Source organism: Cyprinodon variegatus, unplaced genomic scaffold (assembly GCF_000732505.1).
Source record: "Cyprinodon variegatus isolate N-32 unplaced genomic scaffold, C_variegatus-1.0 Scaffold4, whole genome shotgun sequence".
Lineage (NCBI taxonomy): Eukaryota > Metazoa > Chordata > Actinopteri > Cyprinodontiformes > Cyprinodontidae > Cyprinodon > Cyprinodon variegatus.
Genome location: NW_015150457.1, coordinates 559,720 through 578,415, shown reverse-complemented (window position 1 = coordinate 578,415; position 18,696 = coordinate 559,720). Strand labels below are relative to the sequence as shown.

The following is an 18,696-nucleotide window of genomic DNA, read 5'->3' as shown; positions in this document are numbered from 1 at the left end:
CCTTAACTGAAATTAATTTAAATGAGCAGAATTACTATCGAATGTTCTTTTATTCTACAGTTGATTTTGATATTAATTAGCAACTAAAGCTTTTGAACGAAATACTCAAGATTAGCATATATTTGAAGCCCTGTTACTGAGTGTAACAGGGTTGCATTTCTTTCAGAAAGGAAAGTTTATGGCTATAATATAATGCCTACATTTTTGCATACTATATTTCTTTTACATACTATAGACTACTTTTGTTCTATTGACACCCAATTTTGTAATGCTCGGGATTGACGGAAATTGATTAGATCAGGTTTAAATAATTTCAATGTTTTTATAGAGGTTTAATCCTAATTTCCCTGGTCTGACTTCAGACCAGAAAGCAGAGTCATAGTTTAGCACACCTATTAGGAGCTTCTCTACTGTTACCCACTTACTACTCCACCCAGACAGTGTCTTTCCCATACCAAAGTCAAATAAATTAGAAAAAAATCATAATGGAGTACATTATGATAATGTAATTAATATTACTCAAATTGAGGGTAAAGTTAAAATAATTAACTGTCGTTTATTCAACATAATATCTCTTTCTTCAAAAAGTCTGTTGGTTAATTATTTGATTTGTGGCAATCAAATTGATTTATGTTGTCTTACAGAAATGTGGCTGCAGCGAGCGAGTTATCTTTCTAAATTACTATGTGTTGAGAAAATACATTTTTGGAAATATATTTGTGACTGTGCTTTTTATTTTATGGTTTTAATGTGGACATCAGGAGGCCTAGCTGTTTGCCATGGCAACGGCTAATGGGGATCCTTAATAAAATTACAAATGTGAGCATAAATGAGGCTACTCCCTCTAGTTACTTAAAGTTTCTCATACACAGACTTTCTGGACAAAGAGGAGGAGTAGCAACAATCTTTCAGTCTGGCTTACTGATTACTCCAAAGCCAGTTAATAATTACAACTATTTTGAATATTTAACCCATAGTTTCCCTCTTTCAAATCGCAAAGCAACAAAACTTTTTTAACAGGTCCATCAGGTCCTTAGTAAGAATTTTTAGATCAGTTTTCAGAGTTTCTATCTGATTTTGTTTTAAATACTGATGAGTTCATTATAGTGGGGGGTTTGAACATCTATGCTAACACTGAAGATGATAGCTTAAATGGAGCCTTTAATGTTACTGGTATCTTAGACCCAGTTGGCTTTGTTCAAAATCTGAATAGTCCCACACATTCTCATCTTTATACTTTAGATCTTGTGCTGACATGGCATTGGATGTGAATCTGAACCGGTATTACACTGTTTTGATCCAGTTGTACTTTCAGAGTTATCAAAACTATTATCTTCATCTAAGCCTACAACTAGTATTTTAGATCGAGTTCCAACCAAGTTATTTAAGAATATATTCCATGGAGAATTCCATCTCCATTTTAGATGTGATTAACACATCCATGTTTACCTTTACTTAAGAAACCATCTCTTGATCCAGATGACTTTGTCAATTATATACCTATATTTAATCTTCCTTTCTTATCTAAAATTCTTCCGCAAAAATAGTTAATAAACAAATTATGACCATAATGAACCTTTTGAATAGTTTCAATCTGGTTTTAGAGCTCATCATAGCACAGAAACAGCTCTCTTGAAAGTCACAAAGGATAGTCTAATAGCCTCAGATAATGGACTTGTATCTGTACTTGTACTGTTAGAGCTCAGTGCTGCATTTGATATAGTAGAACACAACATTCTTTTAAAAAGACTTGAATATTTAGTAGGAATTAAGGGAACTGCACTGGGCTGGTTTAAATCTTATTTATCTGACAAATTTCAGTTTGTTCATGTTAATGATAAATCTTCATGGTCCAAGTTTACCCGTGGAGTACCACAGAGATCAGTGTTAGGGCTAGTTCTCTTTAATATATATATGCTACCAATTGGTAGAATTATTAGACAGCATGGTGTTCATTTCCACTGTTAAGCTGATGATACTCAGCTATATCTGTACATAAATTCAGATGAAACTAAGCCATTACATAGACTACAGGCATGTCTTGAAGACATTAGAACCTAGATTACTCTTAACTATCTACTTCTGTATGCAGGCAAGACAGAATTTATTGTCATTGAGTCTCTGAAATAGAAGCTGATTAGTCAGTCACTTAATTTGTTCCATACCTCTGTTTCATTTTCCTTGCAGGAGGAAAGGAAGGACAGGTCAGAATAAATGGGAAATTAGGTGAAGCTAAAGATTAGCAAATTCTTCAATGGAAACTATTTGCAAGACTTGAGTCTAATGTGGGGGTTTACCTTTCAATAGGATAATGGTCCTAAATATACAGCTAGGACAACAATGGAATAGTTGAAATCCAAGCATAGTGATGATGGATCAGGCACAGGTACAGTTCAGACCTAAGTCCAACATATTTGGGTAGACTTTTTATCAAATTTGACTGAGCTTGAAGGATTAGGCAAAAGAACATAAATATAATCCTTAGAAGTACAAAGTTGGTGTAGACATATTTAACTGTATACACATCTTTGTAAAAACAAGGATCCCCCCCTGACTGATTTATTGTTCATAGCCAAATCAAATCTTTGTAGCCAATTCAGTTTTTAAAAAGAACAAAATAAAGCACCACAGTGGGCTGGGATTACTGGCTCCTCAAAACTGCATATTTGCCGTATATGAATGCATGTTTATGTCATGCTATGGGTTTTACTTTCATGAGTCTCTCCAGGGCGTAACCCTGCTATCCATCCATTAACCTTCAGCAGGTTAAAATCACTAATTTAAACTATTTCTCTAAGAAAACAGAGAATGTCCTGGATTGACTTTTCTTTCTTTTTCTTTTTTCTTTTTTTTCGGCAAAGTGTGAGATGACTTCTTCTGTGAAGTGGTGCTACATAAATAAAGTGATTTAAATTAAATTAAATTAATGCTTTTAAATCTACCCTGTCTTAACATTAAATAAAAGCTACTCAAAGATATAGGGAGAGGACCTCATTTAACGGAAAAGAAAGTAAAATCCTTCACTAGATTTAAGGTATATACTGTATTTCCTTTGAGACATAAAAATTAGTTTACTTTGCATTTGTTCCTACCTTTAAGACATGAATGATAAATATGTTCTATTTTTCTTAAACCCATTTATTGTTGAAAACCCCATGCTTAAAAAAAACTCATGATCCAAACCTCTTGTATTAAAACAGTCCAAAAAATGTAAAATATAGCAGAAGTAACATAGCCTGTAATGTTGATAGAAAATAAAGAGTTTTATTGCCAATCAAGATGCTTTATTTTAAACTGTAAAATAAAAACAACATGAATGCATTACTAGTAAAAAAGCATATTTATAAATAAGAGTAAGAATGCTTGCTTTTTCATATAAACATTCATAAGTAATTAAGCTACATCTATCAAAATCAGCAAGGCAATTATTTTCACTTAATAAATAATCCCCAGATAACATTTTGATCTAAATAAATGCATTTTAATGTTATAAAATCCTCGCTTCTCAACAGAAGTTCAATATAATAGACACTTGCTGTTGTCACTGCATTAATCAGATGAACTCCTCCCTTGCAGAAGAGAAAAGAGGCTCTCTAGCCTTTATTTTTCTATCTTTGTAAGCACACAAAAGATGTTGGCTGTCTAGGTGAGGCCGTAAAAGGTTTGCCTGCAGTAGGCGTGACAGCCCACAAAGACAGACCAACTTATCAGATTTGTCACGGCTTTATCCGGCGGCTCAGTCAGTGGGAAGTCTACAGTCTCAAAACCTTTAGATCAAAATCATACTGATCCTGTAACACATCTGGATTTAGCTCAGCTCTCAGGGGATAGCAGAGTAATAAAAAAAAAAAAGATTTTTTTTTTAATAGAACATAAGCACTGAAGGCACTGACAATCCTCCACATGATGTGCATTGTTTGTAGCTAAAAGGTAATCCATTATGTTTTACAGGACAATAAGAGAAAATAATTAGAAGCAACAAGTTAAAACTTAAAAAGAAAATTTGTAGGATTGCTTGATTGGGCTAATATTAAAAACCATGGCTTTTGAAACATCAAGATGCCATTAAGTCTCCCTCTAGTGTTCACTCCTTGAACATATCGCCAAAAGGCCAGCCAGCTTTCTGGATTGTGTTTTGTGCATCAAATGGTGTGTCTCTTGATATTTACCCTGAAAGATGCTGTTGTCTGTGAGGAAGTGCCGGCGGTACTGTGGCTCTCCTTTCTTGTTCACCACACGGGAGCTCATGATGTGAGGAAGATGGAGAAAAAAATCTCCCACCTATAGCGAGGAGAGGAAGTAATTTAATACTCAGCTTTGAGATAAGAGTGGATTAAAAAACAGTTACTGTCATGCTAAACAGAAGGACCTAGTTGCATTAAATGGATAAGTTATAGGCCAGATCCTTCACCCCCCTATATTTGAACCCTTTTCAAATCTTTCTTCTTTCTCTCCACAGGCGTTCTCATTTATCTTCTTTTTGTTTCATCAACCAGCGTTCCCAAACTCTGAATTTTCTGCTTTGTCTCCCTGATTTCCTGTCGCTGCTGATACTCCCACAGCTACCACTCTGTGATTCCCCACCTGTTGCTCATCTGTCCATTTGATTTAAAGCTTAGAATAAGCTTCTCTCAGAAGCACATACACTGAAGATGCTCAGATCTGGAAAGTGTCAAAGCCTCCAGAGTATTTATTGCCATCTGTTGTCTGTTATTCTTGAGGTGAAAGTATTTTCCTTTGACCCTGTTGCAGCAAAGTGGGACCTAAGCCTGTAATGTGGGCTATGGTTTGAAAATACTAACATATTTTTCTGCTATGTTGCAATTGTACTTAATTGTACAAGTGCAGCAAGCTTTTTAGATGCTTAAACTATTTTATAAGGATACACTGCCAATATTGCTCATGGCTGGCTGTATGTTAAGGAATGTTGTTGTAACAGGCACTTAGGCCACTTTTTTCCTGCCCTACTCATCTTTTATTGCACCTACTCCTAAGCAGAGCCCAAAAGCGAATACTGGGACTGAAAAAGCAATAGTGACATCGGGGTTGAATGGAGAAAGGCCAAGGGGAGGGGGTGCAAAAATGGATGTTAGTAGTAGGTTTGAATGAGGCTTCTAATGCCTTTCATTATAAAATGAAGTCACATGCATTGTCACTCCCTCCATAGCTATCCATTGTTAAAGTGTTGTTAGATTTGTAAATAAATGTTTCTTTTTGCTTAAACTGAAGTTGGTGTAACATTTGTTATAATTTATCATGTAAATACAGTGAGAAAAAGCAATATCAGCCTACAAAGCCCCCCCACCCCCACCCCGAAATTGGAGTACATATCAGGGATTGGATACCCTGTTGTCCAAATAATTGGCATCTGCCTTAAAAGACCTGTATCAGTGAAACTCTAGTTACTATGGGTCTCTTGGCCGTTTCTAGTATGTTTGTTGCTCATAGTCACAGCAGTCAATGTCTTTTCATACAGAATCTGGATTAAAAAGGGCTCTTTGAGATATTGTTTAAAAAACAAACCCTACATTAATCTTCTGTTCAGCCATGACCTGTTTAGCTCATTATTGTTCTCCAATAATGAGCAAAAGCCTCTAAAACCTTTGTAAAACAGATCGATTAATAATGAGTTAAAATTACAAACATGAACTGTACTGTGTTATTAATTAGCTTCTGAAGTTAGCTTGTCCATATTTAGTAGAAACAGACGCCAAATACTTATATAGGCCACACTTTTCAGATTATTATTGGTAAAGTATGTGTGGAAAACATATTTCATTTTCACTCTTTCACACTACACTGTGTTGGTCAAATAAAGTTTGTATCTGTACTTTTCTAAAACACTATAACTGCGGTGCTATTATAGCGACAGTTTGATATGTTATGTTCTCATAACTATTTGATATTGAATGAATTGCAGTTTGTAAAAAGTTTGCATGATCTGATATATCATAAAAACTATTAGAGATTGATTGATTGATTACTTAATGAGAATTTTTTTTTTTAAATTCCACTATAATTCTGATTTTTATTCTTTTGTTACTTTCCAAACCTAAACTTCAAATAAAAGAAAGCACAAATCCTTTCAAAACGATGGCCAAAAAAGCCGCTGCACCTGCCTTTATTGTCATTAATTTTAAATTTATGGGTATGCGCCTCTCTGACATGCTTTGCAATCAAAGAAGATGGCCTGTTGTGCCTCACTACTTAATTATACCACAGTCTATAAATTACTTCATGTTTTCATAACAGCATAATTCATAGACAGCAGCTGAACGTTAGAAGGAGATAACTAGAAATATGGTTGCATAGATTTATTTGCAGATAATAGTTGTGGTGAAGATAGTTAAAGAATAACCACAAAACAATATAAATCAAAAATGCAAAGAATTCTTCACATCAACATTCATTTAAAATAAATGATAAAATTACGTTTTCATCTTTGTTTAGATGTCTACCATATCTACCATTTTTTATCGTCAGCGAAAGGGATTTTTACACTTTTTATACCCAGAAAAAGGTGGCAATTTTTCTTATATCTGTGAAATTTCCACCCATGCTTTTTTTTTCATTAGAGTATGGGCTCAGTCAAAGGTGACAGAGGGTCGCTGTGAACATTTTTCTTTTTATATTTAAATTCTATGTCTGCCTCCGCAGTTTTTACCTTCTGCAGGCTGTTTTCCAGGACTGCCTTGTATTCAACTTCATATATCTTCCTATCAATTCAGAGCCTTTTTCTCACACAGGATTCTTCCGTAAACAGCATTTTTTACCAAGGAGATAATGTGTTCAGTGTAAAGTGCAGTTTATATTTATATTACACAATGCACTTTAAGGGATTTCATAATGACAATGTATTAGCCCAGACATTAGGTTTAGTTTAAAATTAAAATACCGATTGGTGTAAGTACCTACTTCTAAAAAGTTTTTTCCCAACTGCAAATGTTCTGTTTATGCTGCTGAGACAATTTTCTGTAGCAAAACATTAATTCTCAACCTGGCTCTCACTTAGCTCATGTTATCTTTTTTGTATTTTGTTATACCGGTACTTTAAAAGCAAGTTTCCATTAATGAAATCTGTTTTAAACAAGGTCATTTAAACCTCCAACAATCACTAGTTTTCTAGTTTTTTGGACTGGATGTGGTTTTTTGAATGTAATTTTTTGTCTTTAGAAGCAGAGAAGATGCTCATGGAGAAAGTTAGTAACTAGTTACATTCACTTCTGTAACTTTCTTTGGAAAAAATGTGTATTAAGGAGTATTTTTGATGCATTGTAGTTTTCATTTGAGAAGTATTATTAAGAAGTATCACTAGTCTTACTTGAGTAAAAACTTTTGTTAACTCTACCCCATGTGTAACTATATTCAATACAAAACTAACTTCTTTTAACTGAAAACTAGAAATTGTTTGCTTAAAGACCTGGATGTAGAAAACCTTGGCTGTAGATCTTTTAAATCTCAATTTATGTGACTTCAACCCTGGATTTAAAAGGTGAAAGGGGCAATCCACGACTAGCAAGTAGAGCCACTAAACAGACTGAGATGTCAGTGCTGCAGTGAACGAAGTGAAATTGAATTGGATGATAGTAAAACTATATGATTAACCAGGGTCTCTTCCCTGTCTTCCCTTGTTTATAAGACCCATGCAAACTTATGCAAACACCTTTCTGAATTTACTCATAGATAGGATACTTTATTAGACACTGACAGACAACAAAAGGGGCAAAGTGCAAGTCCTAATCCTAAACCAGATGCAGCTATTGGAAAGAACAGCAACAGGAAATTTTGGTGTTTAGCAAAATGACAAAAATTGGCTTATATAGTTATAACTGCATAAACACAGGGTTAATTTTGTGTGTATTCCACATACTTTCACTAATGATTTCAGAGTTAGTAAAATAACTCTTCTGTTTGTATGTAACTTTAGCAGTCCCCTCATCAGACACAACCTTAGTGGAGTTATTCTGCCTGTGCTCTCAGAGTGGTAGACATGCTAAAAAATAAATTCTTCCCTGCAGCAGCGACTTGATCAGCAGCCTAACAGGAAGTAGATCAAGGAGCCCATAAGTAAAAGCTTTTTTTCTAAATCTTTGTTCCTTCAAGTCAAATACAGCAAACGCCAAGTAAAATAAAACTTAACAAGGAAAACACTTTTCATTACATCTAAATTCTCTCTATATTAATTTCTATAACATTTACCTTTATATTTTACTGATGCAAAAATTTGAATTTTATGTTTTTGTAATACATGCGGCTGAAAACAGTGTTATAATAGCCAAAATTTGAAAAAGCGTCATGACATATCAAAGGAAAATATGTAAGAATAACAATTAAGGTATTGGCACAAGGGGTGTGGCAAAAAATCGATTTGCCCTTGTATCAGGATGTTAAGCCGCCCAATATAATATTGATCTTTCAGTTCGATTTAAAAAAATAAACACATTTTTACCTAAAATCAATGAGGGAAAATGGGTTACTTCATCACCACCACTCCGGCGAATAGCGCCATGGAGTCCTTTTGCTCAGCGGCGCAGCGCCATATCTGTAGTTGAGGTAGTCACAGTGGAGGACGTGGACTGACTTAAACACGAAAAAACATCAGTATGAAAATAATTAATTGATCAATACCTTCTGATTAGCATACACAGAACTTGCTTCTTTTTATCTATACATTGCATTTTGAGAGCTGGGTAAAATATCGCAATATATACTGATATTACAATATCATGATAATATCCAATTGTAACCCAAGTATCGTGACAGGTATCATATAGCCACACCCATGCCGATACTCACCCCTATTTGGCACTAATATCGATTGAAGTATTACTGTCTAATTAAATGTGTGGTTTAATCAAAGTCTAACAGTATTTCATCAGTCCATCTTGATATTTGATTATGACATGTATTTGCTTCAACATTGTTTCAACATTGTGTCTCCTCAGAAACATCCCTAGGTTCCGGCCATGTGCAAAAATGGTGGAATAACCTTGTCTTTCAGGTTGTCACCTAGCCTTTATTTTTTAGCCGGATGATGTTGCTGAACCTTATCAACTGCAGCAACCAAAGATCATGGGCTTGAAGGGTGGCCACCATGATAGGTGCATTCCTTTGTGCACCAACACTATAAAAAAGGGATGTCCTGATCTGATATTAATATAATATATTGGTTCAATGTAATACATATATTGGGATATATATCCGCCTGCTCGTACAATATCCAATAAACACATGCTGATAGAATCACCCTGCTTCTATTTGCTTCTGTTTAAAATGTATGTAACAAATTGGTTTACAATGAATTGGTCCGATTTTCTTATATGATTGTAGTTGGCTATTTTTCTCTATTTCAGTAATAGCACGTAAGCTTTTCTAATATGCCACACTACAAAATAAGTGATAAATACATAAGATTTGTGCTGAGATTGTATTAACAATCTCAGCATCGATAAACACACATTACTCAGAAAATGAAAAAAGATGTATCAGCAAACCCTTAGTATAAATGTTGACACATAAAACCACATAAACTTTTATGTTTCTATGCAAACCTGGTTCCTTTTTTTATTCCCCTCTGATCATCCCTAATCAGTGGTTTTTGTTAAGGTTTCACATCTGTTTTCCTTCTGGAACTAATTAACATCTCTATTACCCCAAGGATGTGTCGTTTGACAATGTTGTTTAAAGGCATCATCATCAAATCTGACTTTTCCTGTTAAACATGTGTGTTGGTGTTAGGCCTCAGTTAAAACTTGGAAGCCAATCCAGTGTGAAAGAAGCTTAGGCCCCGTTTTGTTTGTTTTTTTGCTTTTTTTTTGTGTGAGCTCTCTGTCAAAACCAGAAAAAAAATCAATGACTATTAAGATTTGTGATGCATTGAAACACTAAAGCTGTATGACTTGTTTAAGGAATTCTGAAAACTTGCTATATAGATAGATTAACATTTAAAAAAATAATAACCACATCTCAATAAATCCATAATCTTAGTATTTATTTTTTTTTACTTCTGGGAAAATAATTTAAAACAAACATGAAAGCCTCAATCTACTGTAAATCAAACTTTTGGGGAAAAGCAATTACTGTATTTTGTATATTTCCTATAATAATATCATTAATATATATCAATATAACATCAATATAATCCTGAATGTTTGTTTCAAAAATTTTACTATATCAAATCCATATACTACCAAATTGTATTTGAAATACACCTGAACATGAAGTCAAATCCAACCGTTATAAAATTGTTCAATAGTAATAATATTGTTCAGGCAAGAGGAAACTGTTTTCAAAGTGTGTATCTCAGCAGATGGCTCAATCAGCTGTCAAATTTATAAAAGATGAATGCTCTTTAGACTTGTGGTTTTCCTGCCACCCAGCTCCTCCTTTTCATGATCTCATCAAATTAGGACCTGATTAATGTTGGCTGAGCTCTTAACCAGATATTCTTTGTTCGTGTTCGCTCTTTCTAAATGACAGATAACTGAGTTTAAACTTTGAGCTGATACTAATTATATTAGGTTTGCTTCATATACAAAACTACTTTACATTAAATAATATAATTCAAGAGGAAAAAGCTGAAACTAAACAGTATGTCTCATTCATTGCTTCAAGAAATGTTTGCTCTTCTTTCAGCGGCCTAGTGACTAATTTCTACAACAGTAGCTCACTCTAGTAGTATACAATGGTCTGATTAAATTATCGTGCCTGGTTGACTTATTATATTTTTTTCTGTGTTTTACACTCTGCAGGTAAACAAAGCACTTTTTGTGTGTACACTGTGGTCAGAAAAATCAATTTACTATCACATTCTTTCTTCTGTTATTTATGAATGCTGATCTATATGTACCTACTTTTAAAAGCATTGTTTTAGCAGAGCACCTTCTAGACAAGGCTGAACTCATTAGAAGCTGTTTCCAGTTTTAGATGTTCTGGTAATAGCCTAGACTAATTTAGACGCAAGGTTATTTCATTAAATGCTTCAGTTTGTGAGAAACTATCTATGTGGGAAACTGTTTATTTTGTCCTTGAGAATCTCTCCCTGTGCTTCTTAAGTAGTTAGGAAAAACCTGTGTAATTCAGAGCAGGCAGCAATATTGGTAATTAGAAATGGATTCAATTAGAAATGCTGAATCAGAATTTCTTGTTAAATAAAACATAGACATTTTTTCTCGTCAGCAATACGCACCATACCGTACCATAACTAAAAGGAATGTTATTACGAAAGCACATATTAATTAAACCAGAAAGTCCCATAGACATTTATTATGTCTGTGGGAGAATTATGAAAAAGTCTAAAAGATATTGGATGCCAAGAGGGATGAAATAAGAGTACAATGCAATATGAATGTTGGTGTTCACTTTAAGGTATAGTCGAGGATGATCTTTGTCTGGGTGAATCATCAAAATATGTGGTCCTCCTAATTGTCAATCACTCTGGTGATATGTTTCATAAAGGCCGTCCTACCTGCTCATCCCCATTTTCACTTACAGGTGGTGAGTCTGACATTGTGGAAAAATTGCAAATCTTCTTTTGGAAAGTAAGCCTGTGTGAGCGATGCAAACAGCAACTTTTGAACAGAGCTTGCAGGAGGAAAAATGAGCTTGTGCATGCTCTCACACGCATTTAATGGGGTGTTCCCTACTCGGGAACGGGTACAGGGTTGTGCACATGCATTTTTTATTTTTATGTAGAGATGGTGGGTCTGTTCAGAAATCAGTGAAAACCTTCACTCTACCTTTAAGTATAATGCTTCAAATTTTGTAATACAAGCTGCCAGCAGATGGCGCAAAAAAGTGTTCATTTTTGTCGCAGTGCAAAAATTATTTTCAGGCTCATTAAGGACTAAGTCAATGCTATGAGGAGTAAAACCGTGTTTAATTTAAAGATGAGTGTGCCATTTTTGTGTGCCATGGGTAGATGCTATCTCACTGAATGACTCACCAACTCATTGACTCATTTAAGGCTTTGCTCTGAAAACTGATATTTCCTGAACAAATTTCAATTTCTATAACTTTAGTTTTTCTTTTTTATGAAAATACAAACATTGATAATCCAAAAAGTATTTTCTTTAAATATTTTGTAGGACTAAATTTTAAATCCTAAGATATTTGTAAATTCATATGTAAAGTAAATAATATAATAATAATAAATAGTAATATATATATAAAAATAGTAATAGTAAATATGTATCTTATTCTTTATTAAAGCTTCATATGAATTTCCATCATGTTATAACAAACCAATGCTTTATAATTAAAAGGTCTGGAAAATCATCCATCGTTAGCCTCTCATCAATTAATTTTCTGAAAAAGGTAGTTGTTAGCCTAACCACTACTTTGTACAACAATCAGCTTAGAGGAAAGACGAGGAAGTTACGCAATTCTAAATTCTCCATCCAGTGCTGTTTAGTGACATTTTAACTTATTCCTGGTAGAGTTACCTGGGGGGCTTCTTGTTATGCAAAGGTGGGGAATAATTAGCCACTATAAACAAAGATTGCCAGGTCATAAAAACTGAGAACTAAGGAGGACATCGGATGGATCGTATCCCCAAACAGACCAAAACAGAACAAACTCTTCTTGCAAGAGAAGAATATCCCTGACGGACATCTGCATATGTGTATGACTGAATGTTAGTGTGGCAATCCATACTAAAATTAGCTGTTTCTGTCTTTTAGAATGAAAGTGTTCTTACTTTCTCATTAATTTAAAATAGTTTATCTTCCGTGCAAATAAAAAATAACACACAGAGGCAATGATGTAGGCGAGCTGAATATAAATGCAAACCAGACCTTTAACAATTTTTTTTTTCTTTTATGAACATTATGTATTATTATCCTTTCTCTTCACCATTATGCCGTCTTATTTTGGTCTATTACATTAAATCCAAAAAAACATTGTGGTTTATGGTTGTAATTTGACATTATGTAAAAAGAGCTTAGGACACATGAAAACTTTTACAAAGCTATGTATTCAGGCAATGTTTAATTCAGTCTCAAACAGTCCATTTTCTTGTCTCCTGCTTTATGAAGTAAGGTTCATTTATTCATGAGCGATCAGAGCACCCACAGAGAGTCAAGTTTCCACTCCTACAACACAACACCAGAAAGCTGATACACTGCTCACAATACTCCCAGTCTCATAGTAACAAGGGAGTTTCTTTACAGCTGATGCATTCCTTCACACACATTCTCAGACTTCCTAGTGCATGTGGGCGTGTTAGGAAATAGCCAACCAGTCTTACCAGAGAGTGTTTAATTGTGATATCCACCTGGATCTTTTAAGAAAAAATCAAATAACCCAAAAAATATCACACTTATCTTAAAGTGACTGTATTAAAACAATAAGTATGAAACAGAAGCACCTGAGGCAAAAGGTAACTTCTGCACTTCTGGGTGAATTTATGTTACACCAGCTGTCTCTTTGTCTTTCACACCCAGTCAACCATGCTCAAGCTACTTAAATCAAATAAAAAAATCCCCAAGGACTGTCCTTTCAAATGGGGGTGGGGGGGTGTCAGTCTCTTTCTAACAGGGATGGCTACCGGCTGTGTGTAATAAAAGCCTTTGTTGTGCTCCTCAGCTACAAGCAGCAAATTCAGCTGAGGCAGAAAGTGTCTCATCAATCATTTTAATAATATATTGATTATAAAGAAGCCCAGGAAGATGACAAATATATCTAGATAAATAAATGGGCACCAAAATCATGCAAGGGTAATAGTGTTCTTCTGTTGGGCATGGAGTAGTGCAATAAACATAGGGACTCATTTATTATGGGTTCCTGTTTTAACCCAGCTGAACAGGTGCACAGTTGTTAGGACACTGTATACAGTGTCCTAACAACTGTACGTTTAACAGGCAGGATGTGTAGTTTGGTGAAATGGAAAAAGTGCACAATTAGGAAGAAAATCAATATACAAAAAATGAATCACTTAATCATTTAAATAACTTCCTCAGGTCACTTACCTCTTTGGCTTTAGTTCTAGCTGTCTGTTTGCAGCTCGGTCAATTCTATCCCCTTTCAGGAGTGGTGGATGTGAAAGCAATCCTTTAGAAAGAGGAAATCCATTGTATTACATATTAGCTGAAAAAATGTAGCTTGCCCAGTGTTGTGTTTTTGAAGGAGAGAACGTCCCAACTTCCCTGCACTGTGTGGGTGAGTACCCACCAATGCATCAAGCATGGTGCCTTTTCAAATAACCACTACTGGTGTGGGACAACTGAGTTTGACAAAGCCTGGAATGGATTTCGGAATGGAGCCTGCTGTCCTTGGAATGAGCAATAAAAAGAAGGTAAAAGAGAAAAAATGGGGAACAAATTGTGTAAAAGAAACTTTAAAACATGTCCAATATCAATAAAAATATCATTTAAAAGATTTATTAACCAACTTGACAGGACTTAGTTATGTGTCTTGTGACACAAAAATGGTTTGTAAGGTTGTTGTTTTTTTTTTTCTCATTCTATAATAACTTGTGTCACAATCTTAAGAAACATGAGAAAAAAGGGAGTCTAAATACTTCCTAACAAATTTTAGACATTGCATTTTATATAATGCATTCAGCACAATATATTATATTTTATTGGTAAGATTTGAATGATAACAACTAATTATCTTCAGTACAAAATGTTTAAATTAAATCAATAAAAAAGAATGCTACATCTATATTTTCCCACTAGGCACCTATTAGAACCCTCAACATGGATGATTTAATTATAATTATTATTATTGATAATAAAAAAAGATGACTATTCACAGATTGTTATGTACAAGCAAAAAGTGTAAAAAAAATAATTGTTAAAAAAAAACAAGACTGAATGAAGTGTGAAGTCACACCCATTAACTGGTTCTGGTCAGTTTCACAGGCTTTTAGGTGTAGCTGGACTCATGTTTCAAGGCCCATCAGACACAGACTTATCCAGGACATGGGCTACAACTGTTGCATTCCTGATGTTAAACGAGTCTTGAAGCAGAAACAACGACAGATGTGACCTACTAGCAGAACAGAGTAGAATATGACCTCATTGTTGCTCAATGTCCCAAAGTCCTCTTCCTAATTTAAGTTCTTTTTTTTTTATTGGAAAATCAAGTGGAAAAAGAGTAGGGAGACTAACTACAAAGGTGCAAGAGGTCATAGGTGACTTTTTTTTTTTAAGCCAGTGATGATTTGATGAGCCATTTTGTCTGCTAGCCTTAGTCCACTCACTGTGGTTTATGTTGTCCAAAGAAAAGCCATCAACTCGCTTGATGTTTTCCTCTACTAACTTAATTAGCAGCTGAACTATAAACCAAACACAACACCAAATATACCAAATCCAGGTTTAAGCCTCTTACTAAAATTGCATTTGGACAGACAAGATTGGTATGCATTGTTTGTGGCACCTATTAAACTATTATTGGGCAATAAAGCTAGAATTTATTATAGCTGAGATGGTTAATAAGATTAATCATGCTTAAACTAATATTGAAATCATATTTGGCTAACTTGGAAAACATTACCTGGGAATATGGTGCAGAGACTTTAAAAATAAAAAAGCCATTTGTCAAAAGAATAACCTAATTATAGCAGTGTTTAACATACAACTCTACAGACATAAGTATGAAATAACATAAATACAATTTTCAATTGTTTATATACCTCTCTATCAATCAATCAATCTATCTATCTATCTAGAAAGAAAGAATCTAGATCTATCTATCTATCTATCTAATCTAATCTCTGATATATATATATATAAATGGAAGAAAAAAAAAAAGTCCTACGAAAAGGCAGATAAACATTTACATCTATAAGCTCTACAGCTATTGAATCCTTATACTTCCAAGCAGACCCACGTGTAATTCTAATCATGAAATGGTAATGATCATAATTTCACTATAGATGATTAGAAAGACAACAATACCTATAATAATATGGTAAAGAGATTGGTATGTGAGCCATTTGGGATTTACTTCAGCAAAGCCGCAAGTTGATCTGCTTCATGTGACACAGCAGTGATGCAGTGATTTAGATACAAGCATTGACTTAGTATGGAGTGCATATCACAGTGTAATAACACACTTTTCAGCAGGCTGACATTTCTGAAATAAAAATCATTGTTTATTGTTCTTGTAATACTCTGGAGTCTAGGTTTCAATAATTGTCAAATTAATGGAAATCCCTGAAACATCTTATTCTGTGTGTAAAGAAAACACATAACGTGTGAGTTTGCCTTTTGGATAAAATTACTGGTATATTGCAAATGCATTTTTTATGTTATTCCAATTTATTCAGATGGATCTGTATAGTTTACGTCATGAATACACAGTGATTTTGAAAGCTGCAAGGGGGAAAAATCAGCCATTGTTCTCCATATTACCACAGAAGAAATATGTATGAACATAATATACAGAAAAAAACTCTGCACTAAACCTACTTATCAGTTAGATGAACAGCCCACACTGTCTGTAAACCTCTGGTATTAAAAACTTTTTTCCTCCTTCTATATCTGAGCCGTAGTTTGTCTCCAACTCCTGCTTTGCTGACAGTTCAGTCTACACCCTCATCAGCCCCCAGAATGCACCTTACAATTTAAACCTACTAACCAATCACAAGTCCCTGTGGCAGTAACAGTCTCTGCTGACATTTGCACAACAAAAGAGACGACAAGCTGATTCATCACCCCCCCTTGCTCCCCCTTTCCCCTCTCCTCAAACCCTCTACTTAAGTCCTGTTCCCTTCCCCAGTGACTCCTCCTCTCTTGCCTTTGTGTTCAGATTCGAAATCCCCCCCACGACTGACCCTCCTCCCTTCTGCATTAATCCCCTTGTGTCCTTTTTGATGCACTGCTTCGACGCTAACTCTCACTACACCAAGACCCCTGCACCCCACTGGGCACACTGGTTTTCCCTCATTTGCTGACCTCCTCCTCTCCTGATTTTACACTGATTGGACAAAGAAGCTAATAGTGCATAATTCTAGCAGATTGTTTGCATGTTACACAATAACATAAGCTTTACTACAAACAGATGATAAACAGGTGCTGTCCCTGGCTGGAAGGAAATAAGTAGCTAAAGATCAGTTTTTTGTTGCTTTTTTTAACCCCGTTGGGCTTTTCTTTTAATTGATGTTTAAGTGGTACAAATACAAATCATGGTTGTTTGGTTTTTTCCACTTTAAAGCTAAAACAATACAACGTTTTAGCCAAACCAAAAATAATGAACAGGATTTAAAATAATCTCCTAACATGTTACATATAAGGCTCGCATAGGGGACTGAGGGGAACCAATATAGAACTGAGCCTTTAGCACCCTTTGTGTTTTTACATTTAGAGCCTCCATAGAAACTGTGGACAAGTTGACCCCTGCACCCCTTTCACACACACATCTATGCCCCTTGTGTTTTCGTGGGAAGTCCCAGTCAACACAATACCCAATCACTTGAATTCCCAAAGATTAGTGTGCTGATTCAAGCAGGCACCTTAAACAGCATTTTTATTTCAATCACTGAAAGAATAATCCGATTCCATAAGCATTTTGAACATGTGCGATTTCATTTGTTGGGCTTCTTGTTATATAAAGGAAAGAGGAAGAAATTTTGACTCTCTTGTGCGTTTCACGTCTTTCAAGCTTTTAAGGCTTACCTGAGCTGTGGACAAACTATCAATAAAATTAATTTGGTTCCTTAAACAATGGTGGCTTTTGAAACACCCAGCAACACAGTGTTTGACTTGGATTAATGAGTCACTCAGTACGAGTCCTTCTAAAGATCCTCCGCATCAATCTGAGTAAAGGATTGCCTTTGAGTGCTATGGAAGCCCTCTCCCACAGGCTCTCCTTTTTCCACAGACCCAGACCCTTCTTCTCAGCTTTCACCTCTGCCCTGTGTAGCCGTTTGTGCAGGCGCCAGTAGAGAGGCGAGCCTAGGGGGACCCCTGTGATGGTTGTCCTGCGAGCCAGGCCAAGCCGGAGGAGCTCTTCGTTCATGCAGTAACTCCATATTGACCCCTGCTGGAGAGATGCAGACAGTGAGAAAATTACAAAATAGAAGCTATCAAAGAAGAAAAGCTATTATTTTTGTTAGTTTACCCTCAATAAGATTGAAATTCAGTCCAGCTAACTAAGAGTTAAATAAATCATGTTCATCTTTACCAGCTAGATATTGAGAAATAAGTTCCACATTTCAAGATTAGATAATACTCATCCCATTATCATATTTTGCCTGAAATAATGTGAAAAAATATATATTTGTACAGTTTGGCCCCAAATTGTTCCATCTGTGGGCAGATTTAGGTTTAAAGTAATCTTTAAAGTTGATCAACAAGCTTCTGAATGGAGGTAATATTAGCATCTTAAAAAGGCTTTTATCAAGTTCTGACTTGGAATTAACAGAGCATCAGTGGAGGAAGATTGGAATGACGGCGAGGAGGCCTTGTAACCTCCAAGTAACTATCTTGTTAATAAGGCACATAAACAAAGCTACATTTTCAAAACACTAGTCATGTATAAAACAGGTAAGCAATTACAGGAAGAGTATAATTGGTATAATGCCAATGATTTACACTGTGTTCAGCTCCACTGTGCTGCAAATGTTTTCACCATTCTAATCTACACTGTATCCAGTGTGAAATCCAGAGGCGCACAAAGGGGTGTTTGCAGATCTCAGAGTAAAAAATGGTGATAAACGCTGAAATCAGATGAACACAACAGACTGTATGG

General features: G+C 35.1%; 1 protein-coding gene and 1 long non-coding RNA gene across 2 annotated transcripts in view; both read right to left on the bottom strand.

Moving 5' to 3' along the window:
* The window catches only part of LOC107083592, a 37,639-nt gene extending 23,462 nt beyond the window's left edge, over window positions 1-14,177 (bottom strand). The window contains exons 1-2 of the long non-coding RNA XR_001481186.1: window positions 13,968-14,177; window positions 4,170-4,281 (exon numbers count right to left, since the gene is read on the bottom strand). This is a non-coding gene — a long non-coding RNA (uncharacterized LOC107083592). The remainder of the gene's footprint in view (window positions 1-4,169; window positions 4,282-13,967) is intronic.
* Window positions 14,178-16,678: 2,501 nt separating this feature from the next.
* Window positions 16,679-18,696, bottom strand: part of LOC107082969 (chromosome unknown open reading frame, human C3orf33) — an 11,998-nt gene continuing 9,980 nt past the window's right edge. Inside the window, exon 5 of the mRNA XM_015371873.1 lies at window positions 16,679-17,985. Coding sequence (XP_015227359.1) covers window positions 17,722-17,985 — 264 coding nt within the window. The 3' untranslated portion in view covers window positions 16,679-17,721. The remainder of the gene's footprint in view (window positions 17,986-18,696) is intronic.